This window comes from Gadus morhua, chromosome 21 (assembly GCF_902167405.1).
Source record: "Gadus morhua chromosome 21, gadMor3.0, whole genome shotgun sequence".
In the NCBI taxonomy this organism is placed as follows: Eukaryota; Metazoa; Chordata; class Actinopteri; order Gadiformes; family Gadidae; genus Gadus; species Gadus morhua.
The window spans coordinates 12,928,712-12,938,943 of NC_044068.1; the positions used below are offsets into that span (position 1 = coordinate 12,928,712).

At 40.5% G+C, this 10,232-nt stretch overlaps 1 protein-coding gene across 3 annotated transcripts; it reads left to right on the forward strand.

Annotated features, from left to right (window-relative positions):
• The first annotated feature begins 1,757 nt into the window (after positions 1-1,757).
• On the forward strand, positions 1,758-9,469 carry LOC115534365 (granulocyte colony-stimulating factor receptor). Of its 3 annotated transcripts, none has more exons than XM_030345291.1 (16): positions 1,758-1,966; positions 2,132-2,410; positions 2,711-2,840; positions 2,922-3,088; positions 3,194-3,309; positions 3,427-3,450; positions 3,654-3,813; positions 4,729-4,811; positions 4,936-5,152; positions 5,344-5,508; positions 6,035-6,136; positions 6,219-6,374; positions 6,484-6,624; positions 8,081-8,162; positions 8,429-8,510; positions 8,857-9,469. In XM_030345291.1, exons 1-16 carry the CDS (start codon positions 1,912-1,914, stop codon positions 9,313-9,315), a joined length of 2,418 nt encoding a protein of 805 aa, XP_030201151.1. In that variant the 5' UTR covers positions 1,758-1,911; the 3' UTR covers positions 9,316-9,469. The 3 variants fall into 3 exon arrangements, with proteins under 3 accessions (XP_030201151.1, XP_030201150.1, XP_030201152.1); XM_030345290.1 differs by having other exon boundaries at positions 1,759-1,966; positions 3,651-3,813; XM_030345292.1 differs by having other exon boundaries at positions 1,759-1,966; positions 2,928-3,088; positions 3,651-3,813.
• The last annotated feature ends 763 nt before the right edge of the window (positions 9,470-10,232 follow it).

Sequence of the window (10,232 nt, forward strand, 5' to 3'; positions counted from 1 at the left end):
CAGTGTTGGGCAAGTTACTTTAACAAAGAAATTAGTTACTGTTACTAGTTACTAGACTCAAAAAGAAACTAAAGTAGTTGCTCCTTACAAATTATAAAAGTAACTATTGCGTTACTTTCAAGTACATTTTTAAATGATCAAATCAATCGATTACTCGTTACTGAAAAAAGTAATGCCGTTGACGCCGTTATTTAAAACGCCATTATTTATAACGCTATTATTCCCATCATCACGACTATCACAGAAAACATGTCCTATGTTTATAACCAACTTGTAGGCATTTTAAATGATTTAGCACATTTTATCTCAGCCAGGAAAAGATTATAGGGGCCTGGATATATTAAAGAATAAACAATGATCATATTAAAAAAGAAATACATCCTATAAATAACACTTCCTATAAATATTATTTCATGGAATTAACCCTGTTATAGCAGGAACAATTATCGCGTACTGGCAATAATGATGGATTGGAATGAACTACAAGATGACTTCCATGCATCACTTATTTCTTACCACAAGCATCCAATGTTAATGACATGATCAGATTAATGAGGGTGCCAGCAGAGAGGGAAAACATCCATTAAGTTCTTCAGAACCGAGAAGCGGATGCAATTCTCCATTAGGAAATATATTCTGAAAACAAAATCATCTAAAAGATTCTAGGAATTCCCTTCAGCACAGAGTCTATACTATTGATCCATGTCCTCTTAGCTTTCAGAACAAACTGTCTGTGTTTCCAGTCTGGTCTCTCTGTTCTTTTGTTTTCTTGTCATTAATCCTGCTATAGCCTTTCGCTTCAGCATGGCTATCGGACCCAAGTCCATAAAGCTTCCCTTCAGAGCAGCTTCACGTCCCATACAGCCCAGCACTCACAGCACTCAGTCGTGCAGTCTTGGCCCATGTTCCTGGTCCCATTTTGGATCAGTCTGGAATTATGGCTCCTAACTGCTTGGGGATGAAGACCATGTGGCAAGAGCTGGCTAAAGCCCAGGAGGGAGACTGAATGATAGACTTTCTCATGGTGCAGACCATGGGTCAATGTCTTCACTACTAAGCCCTATTGTGTCTATATTTTTGTTACATGTCAAAAGTGCTAAGAAAATAAGGTACAAATAGTCTCTGTCTGTCTGTCTGTCTGTCTGTCTGTCTGTCTGTCTGTCTGTCTGTCTGTCTGTCTGTCTGTCTGTCTGTCTGTCTGTCTGTCTGTCTGTCTGAAATTCAACCTGAATGCTCCCAGCACAAGTTGCCTGTCTTAATTTGGGAGCTTTTGTAACCTCAATGTACTGGAAATGCCCCTTACATACATTCCTTTTCAACAAAATGAGGCAGAATTGGTAGAGGAGGCAAGAGAAGCGTCTTACAATAGTGTGTATAGTGTATAAAGTGTGCCATAGGCCATACTCTCGACATGACCACAAACTGAGCTCTTCCTTCTCTATCCCACATGAAAACTAAACAAAAATAGCAAGCCCTTTGAATGTGTCTTCAGGCAATCTTAAAATCCAAGGAAAAATATTTTAATTCACAATGAAAGACTGTTTTATTATTGTCTATTATTATTTCACATTGCTTGCTGATGTATATTCCCATTACAACCCATAAGGCACTCATCTACTAGCCTACTCTACAGCAGATATAGTGAAATGAAACAAATGTTGGCGGCTGGCGCTGTCCTGTTTCTTCACTTCCTCATGCAACAGTCTGTCGTTCTAGTCGGGAAATGTTTCATCAGTTCCTGTCGGCTTGTTATGTTGCTACAAGGGAGACACAGTGTTGCTGCTTTAATTGCCAGATCATTGCAGTCGATTGGAGGAATAGAGGGCGGCAGAGCTTATGCGTTCTGGTCGACGCGTTAAGACCTCGTTTCGGATGTAACTCTAGGATTCGGTCCTATCAACGGAGTCAAGAATGTTTTTAGCTGCTGTTTTAATCATTCTTGTAGAAATTCAAGCAACTTCTGAAGGTAATTTTCATTAATCTTTATTGTACATGAGTGGCTATTAGGCCCTATCGTAACGTTAGGCCTATTTTAATTTGTCGTTTTTGAAAGTTCTTGAATTTCAAAGGCTACTTTTTGCCATTACATGTATATTTAATCTACTCTCCATCTGTGTGCGTTCACAAACAGAACAAGAAAAGAAGAAAAACCCAACGTGTGCCGTTTTTCCTAAATATCAACACGTTCAATTCGGCTCCGAGGTTCAGGTCACCTGTCAGAGCTCCTGTAGCGAGGGTCAAATCTACTGGGTGGTGAACGGTCAAGTGGTGGCTGACAGATTCTCCAAGTCCATCAACTCCTCTCATACTGTTCTGTCCTTGAAGAATTTCACTTACCAAAGTGCTATAATACAATGCCATAGTGTATTTAATGACCTTGTTTTAGATGGGACCATCATCAAAACATACAGTAAGATAATATATTTACTTATATTTTTGTATATTACATCAGTAACAGTTGATAGGATGACAGGTCGGCTTAGCTCAGGAGGTAGACCAGTTGTCTTGAAACTGAAAGGCTGCTAGTTCAACCCCCTGCTCCTCCTAGCTGAGTGCTAACTGCTTCTGACGAGCTGGCGGTCACCCTGCTTGACTCTGCCGTCGGTGTGCCAATGTGTGTATTAACAGATGTAAATCGCCTTGGATAAAAGCAGCTGCTAAATGCCCTAATTGTAATGACACCTTTTGACATCTCTTTTCCCATCTACAGCAAAACCCAGCAATGTATCATGTCTCATACGTCTTAATAGAACAGCGGAAGGTTTCCCAAAGATGGTCTGTAATTGGGAGCATGCCATGAGTTCCTCATGGAAAATAACCTATACCGTACAGAGTACATGGTGAGTTTCAACTTTGTTTCTGAAAATCAGTCTTTGACAGTCTTTTTCATGACCTAATATGAATGAATGTTTCTGTTTAAGTTACAGTTGCTCGGACCAAAAGATTGCCTACTGCAACTCAGGGACGACCTCATGTGTTTTCAAGATCTTACCAGTTCTTGCAAGAAACTTCTCCATTGTTGTGAAAGCCAATTCCAGCAGCTGGGAGGTTAAATCAGACGTGTATTCATTTGACCCTTTCCAAATCTGTAAGTTATGTTGGAAGATAAAAAATCGCACAATTTAAATATGACAATTGAGCACGGGGTTTAGAAATGTATTTACCTACTGTCATTATTCTCTCTTGTTTTTAGGGGTGCTTGCCCCTCCAGAACTACACGTGACTGCTCACGTCAGCTACCTGCTTGTCGGGTGGAACCAATCAGACGCCATCGGGAACGTTATTCACTGTCAAGTCCGATACAGTCAGGTGACTCCTCCATTGTGTCATTCCCTTTTATCATCCTGTTTCTGGGAAGAAATGCTTTAAAAAAAAAAATATTACACTGATTGCTTTGTCTTTTGTATGTCTTGTTGCCGTATCTAGGTTCTCGACAACAGAACTGAGGTGGTAAGTGAGCCAATCTTTTGACACATTTATACGGCTGAATTAATAGGAGTATGTTAAGAGTGTTTGCTTCATGTTGAACACTGATACAGAGAATCCCTCTGCCTTTTATAGGCAGGGATGCTAAAACGTAACCTGCTGTTACCTACATGCAATCTCGATAATTTCGCATCACTTTTATCTTTGTATTCTCCCTGTTTTAGCAGGTGGTCAACAAGTCCCTGACTAGAAAGGATAAGAGGGCATGGGTCACCATTGAGGGCGTAGAGTCGTGTGTCGTCTACACCGTGTCTGCCCGCTGTGCCGTGGACAGGTCTCCCTGGAGTGAATGGAGCCTGGAGCATACGGCCGTGACCCTGCTGAATCGTAAGCACTGCCTACCGCCTTTCCCCAGGCTAACCATGATACCCAGAATGTCTAGTGCCGATGGCTCTCTATGCTTTCTGATTCACCATTTCTACAGTACTGTGTTGAGGTCACTTGTATTTCCATATGAATAAGAACATTATTGGGTGTTCCGTTCATACAGTCACACGGTGTTAATAATTCATTGAATTTATTTAGCGCTTTTCTAGACACTCAAAGACGCCTACAGTGAAGGGGGGGGGGGGGGACCTCACTAACCACCACCAGTATGTAGCACCCATTTGGGTGATGCACGGCAGCCAATCGGCGCCAGAACGCTCACCACACACCAGCTTGAGGTGGAGAGTGAGGGATGAGGTGGAGAGAGAGGGAAAAGAACATTTAACTCTACTATGGACCACATGTAAACCCTATCGACCACATTTAAACCCTATCGACCACATTTAAACCCTATCGACCACATTTAAACCCTATCGACCATATTTAAACACTATCGACCACATTTAAACACTATCGACCACATTTAAACCCTATCGACCATATTCAAACACTATCGACCATATTCAAACACTATAGCCCACATTTAAACCCTATCGACCACATTTAAACCCTATCGACCACATTTAAACCCTATCGACCACATTTAAACCCTATCGACCATATTCAAACACTATCGACCACATTTAAACACTATCGACCACATTCAAACACTATCGACCACATTTAAACACTATCGACCATAATTAAACACTATCGACCACATTCAAACACTATCGACCACATTTGTATATGGTGTTGTATGGTAAGCGTGTGACGATTGTGTTTAAAATTGTGGGTCTGCACTTGGGTAATAATGCTCCTATATATTGTTTGAATGAAGTGAAACACATTGGGAATATGTGACATCTCTTACAGCAAAGACCTTTCAATTCAACCTGTGGAGAAAGGTTGTTCAACAAAAGAGCAGTGGTGTGCGAGAAGTTAAAGTAATGTGGACGGTAAGGAGGCTGTGCAGAAACACTGACGCTATTTTAATTATAGTTATATACGTGACAGTAATTCCACTAAACAACCCATCATTTAACCAGCTAATTAATCTTTAATTTCCAATCTGTTAAAAAGGAGATACCCCAGACCTGCAAAGAAGAATACACATATTACGTTGACTATCTTCTCTACACGCTGTTGTCTGCAACATCAAACAATGGGGGTTCTGTGTGTAGCCCTTTGAGCTGCTTCATCTCTTTGGCTCCCGAAGCTCATGTTATCCGGCTCTCAATCCTCCAAAATGAACTCTCTGTTGCAAACAAGACTGTTTACGTTCCGGCCGTTGGAGAGAGTGAGTGGCATTTGTATTTTTTTCTTGTAAATTGGCAACATTCATTTGCATGAAGTTAGGAATTAGGATTGTAGTTTGATGTAAAAATGTGTGTGTGTGTGTGTGTGTGTGTGTGTGTGTGTGTGTGTGTGTGTGTGTGTGTGTGTGTGTGTGTGTGTGTGTGTGTGTGTGTGTGTGTGTGTGTTTCTCAGCCCTGCCTCAGGTCAGTGACATCCAGGCTTCGGCACACGGCGGTATTATCCAAGTGAACTGGCAAGCTCCCCGTCACAATGTGAGCGGTTACATCGTGGACTGGACCGATGACGGGAAAACATATTTCTGGAAGAGGAGCAACCATACCGAAACCAAACTATATGGTGGGTTTAAAAAGAGACATTGTGCAGATGTGGTGGGAGGGCACGGATTGAGGTTGGATGGCCCGATGATGGGAGTAAGGAAGGGATGATGCTGGATGAATGGCTGTGTGTTAGCCATTTAAGGTGTTTCCCTTGTTTGTGTGTCGCTTTAGCTTTAGCAAATACCTACGAGGTATGGGGCGATAGGGGGAATGGGTCAACCTAGCAATTGTAAGTGCTTTGCACTCGATTCTATCAACATCTTTACTGTTCCGACAGTGACAAATTGTTTCACCTTATTCTGGCAAATGTGCTTATGCTCGCTTTGAATAATACATGTCTACTAAATGCCCTCAATGTAAATGTAATGAGTACTGGTGACTTTTTTTTTATTTGTATGGTGCCCAATTAGAGAGTCATTGGAGCCAAACACATCTGGCTCCAGACTTGCGTATATGTCTGGCGATGACCGGCCATGGTTCCAAGGCACTTATGGGTGGTCTGTATTTTCTGGTTTACATAATTGTTTCTTTTGTTTTTCTTGCAGATCTTAGGGACTTTCGTCTGTACAACATTACGGTGACTCCTGTTTTTAGTAACAAGACAGGGCATGGGAAAAAAGCACCACAGGTGTGCTCACGAAGAAGAGGTAACTGTGTTTAGAGAGATTGAGATGTATACATGTATTCATCTGTGTTGTACCTACTACTAAGTTCATGTTGTGTGCACAGTTCCACAGGCCATCTACATCTCCGAACTTCGTCCTGAAGACACCAGGGCTTATGTGAGATGGAAAATCGAGGCAGAGGACAAATGTAGCACAGCTGTTGAAAACTTTACTGTTTTTTGCAGACAGGTGGAAAAAGTCCCTCCAGTCATGCTGTACAGTAAGTTCACCAAGAGGGTCATTGGTGTGATGGTTGAGTCTGTTAAACTAGGGTTTTCTCCCCATGTTTCAAAGTCAAGACTTTGCGTGTCTTCTGTACTTGTATGCAGACCAATCTGTCAGTTGCACCCAGCGGAAAGCTGTACTAGAAAACCTGAAACAATCTACCAAGTACGGAGTAATTGTTATAGCCATGGGACACACAGGCAATATCAGCAGCACGGAAACACACTTTCAGACTCAGAAACATGGTAAGTGAAGTTTATTGAAGTTTGAACAATGCCATATGTATTGCACAATATTTTAGCTTTTCCTTTTTGGAATTTACAAATGTTGTTATTAATTGGAACATTATATTTATGCTGCTGTTTTGAAACTCAAACCATAAACTAGTAAATGCATTTCCTGCAGTAAAGGCGTGAGTGCTGTTGCACAAAGAAGGTTGAAAATATGTTTTAATAAAGCCACATAGATTAAGATGCAAAGAAATGTTAAATGGCTTAAATCAAGTGTAGATATTTAAACAGAGTTCAAAAGTCTTAATGGAGTAAACAATGTAAACATTCACACCATTTTAAAAAATCTAAATGGTTGGAAACAAATAAAGTGACAGCTGAATGAAAAGCACAAAGCATTGCTAAAAAAATGCAGACATTTAAAGGAATTGAACTGAAGAATCTGAGAGGTCAAATGCATTGCCCTGAACTGCTGAAAAATCTGAAAGTTCAAAACTGATAGACGCTGAATTGCATTATCTGAAGAAGCAAAGTGATAACAAGAAATATAAATACATTGTTACAAAAGCTGGAAGCTAAACTGTAATACTGTCAAAGCTGGAAGATAGTAGTAGTAGATTTGGTACTAGCTCTAGTAGTAGTAGTGGTAGTAGTAATGGTATTAGTATCAGTAGCTGAAGTAATAGTGGTACCAGCCGCACAAACGTATGCCATATGAAAGGTATAGTATTGATTGATGTTTGTAGAAAGAATTATAATAATCCCAGCCGAATTTGGGTATACTCGCCTTTTGCATTACCTGCAGTTGAACATTTGAACATTGGAATGGAGACTTTAGGTGAGAAATTGAGGAAGGAGATATGTCATGGTCTGGTGTGTTTTCCTGTGTTTCCCTCCTGTGTTGATTACTGCTCCCTCCCCTAATGTGTCTCAGCTGTTCCTCGTTGCGTGTCTTGTGTTTGGTATTCAAGCCCTTGTCTTTCCTTTGTTCCTTGTGCTGTCATTGTGGTTTGTTGGTCCTGCGTGTTCTCTGTAGTTACCTGGGTTCCCTTGCTCCTTGCTCCTTGCCTTAGCCTTTTGGCGGAAATAAAGTGCAGTTTTTCCCTACCCGTCTGCATCTGGGTCCTACCTGCCTGCCTGCACCCACAACCTTAACAAGATATGTCCCAAAGTTTGTAGGAAAGAAGAAGACATAAAGAATAAGACTGAATAAAAGAAGTTGAGCGCTGCATGCAGCACTCACCTAATAATAGATATCAAAATGGAAAAGCTAATAATACTGTGTTTCTTTACTAGGAACACTGAGGCAACATTTTAGTTTGTCTCACTCACCAAAAACCTTGATTAAATCTAAAGAAATCTGCCTGCCGCCGTTCATCTGCTTGCTGAGCAGCGAAGAGATACAGCCAAGAGATACTCTGCATAACCTAATATATTGCATATATTGTGGTTTCTCTTCTTGCCTTCGTAGATCCTGTTCTGGTCTTGGTGATGACTATATGTGTAACGCTGTTGTTTTTTAGCCTGTCCATTTTCGGAGTTTGCTGTGTCTGGTAGGTTTAAATGATTTACTGTTAATATTAATGATTTGCCTACAATAATGTGATCAACAGCATTCGTAACTGCATGAATCATGGGATAAACAAATGAACAGTCACCAAACAGGAATGATTATTATTCAGTTGTACACAATCTCTTTGATCTAGGATATGCTCAATAAAATTACTATATTGTTACAGAACATGGTTATTCAAACTCTTATAGGGCTTAAACTTCTTCAAAGTTTAATTTATAATAATGTCATTAATTTTACTCTCAGGTACAAGACGTTCTTAGGAAAGATGGTACCCAATCCTGGTCACAGTTCATTGGCACTGTGGCCCTCCCAGAGCAACCAGAAGGTGAGGTTTATTTTCTGTTTATAAATGGTATATTACGCGGATTAATAATTGGACGATACACTCCAATTTGTCTTTTATTTATTTTGGAATATATGAAAGATTCTCTGTGTAGAATGTTGTGGCATCTAGTAGAACAGACATCGCACACAAATTGAATACAATTTTATAATTATGTTTTAATGAGTGCATAATCCCGTGCAAATTTGAAAAGTTGTGTCATCGCTACCTTCGAATCAGAACTTTAACACTTCATAAGGAGCTGATGGTCTTCTCATGGAGCTCACAACATAGCACACCTTTAAGAAAGGCGCAGTGCAACCTTTTATAATCGCGTGTGTGCACACAGATCACGCCACATTTCAGCCAGCCCTTGGAAGGCGAGACCCGTTGTGTGAGGGTTTACCCTTATGAGTGGGACGGTGCCAGAGATTGCCTGGTGCCGCCGTACCTCGGCGACGACTCAAACCCCGAAACAGCTGGTGAAGAGACAGAGTGGGCGGTGCCAACCCCTGAAGGCAGCAGCTTGAGCGCAGGTGAGGACAGCGAAACGCCAACGGAGGAGGTGGAGCTTAGTGCCGACCAAGCTGGCCTATCCGTGCAAGACTCTCGGGAGGAGGAGGTTACGCTGTTGCAGGAATATTCGGAAGTTTTCCTGCTTCCACAGAGCAGCCCCTATCGAAGCCAAAATGCAGTGCCGCCTCAAGGGCCCCGGAGCGTCAAGGATGGCAGAGAACTTTCTGGAAACAAACACAGCCCTATGTATGTCTCCATGGAGATGTTCAGAGAGGGACCGGACAGGGGATGAGATGGAGAAAGTCATTTTGTTTCCATTGTCGATGTTCATATCATAGCCCCTTCATCCATATCAAGATATATAAATGAAATAAACTAGAAACACGTTTCGGTTTTTGTACTGTATTCATCATTGTAATACACTATTATTATGTTTTGTACACTTATTCATGCTTTTGTATCATATTTTATGTCTGTCGGTCCATCCATATTATTAGCCACTTCCACCGTTAGGGGCACTTGAGCTTTTCCATTTATAAAACAAAAGGTTAATGATCTACAAACTATTACCAATGTGTTAATAGGTTTATACGTTTTATAGGTTTATTTATTTAGCACACATTCACAGTAATGGTGCAAGGAGGGAACGAAGCCCAATGGGCTTGTACACAATAAAGGCTGTAAATGCCTCAAATACCAATACAGCATTTATAATCCTCACTTTCGATGACCCCACACCAAAGACAGAAATAATGGTTTATAACTTCCTAAGCTGATCATGAATTTCAGCTTTATTAAGTTACATAAAAATGTATATAGCTTCTTAATCTTTACTTATGCTTATTAATGTTCAATAACACAAAGTAGTATTCATGATGGAACATTGCTTTTATAAATGCTTAATTCACTATGAATTTACTGCTTATTACTACTTTATTAATGCTTCAAAGTTGTATCAAAAAGTACTGCGTAAAGTGAAGAAAATGATTGTTGATACCACGAAGACATAGCCTACATTACAGGTCAGCTGCGGTGGCCCTTTTTCTTTGCAGGCCCCGACTGTACATTTTTTGTGATATATTAATTTAATTTTAGGTTACCACAATAAAAGCTTTACATACTTTAATGTAAACAATACGCCTTATTATTCTCACAGATTATTCTCTGCAGAACCGCTTTGAACCTTTCTCAAAACCGCTCATTTTTTAA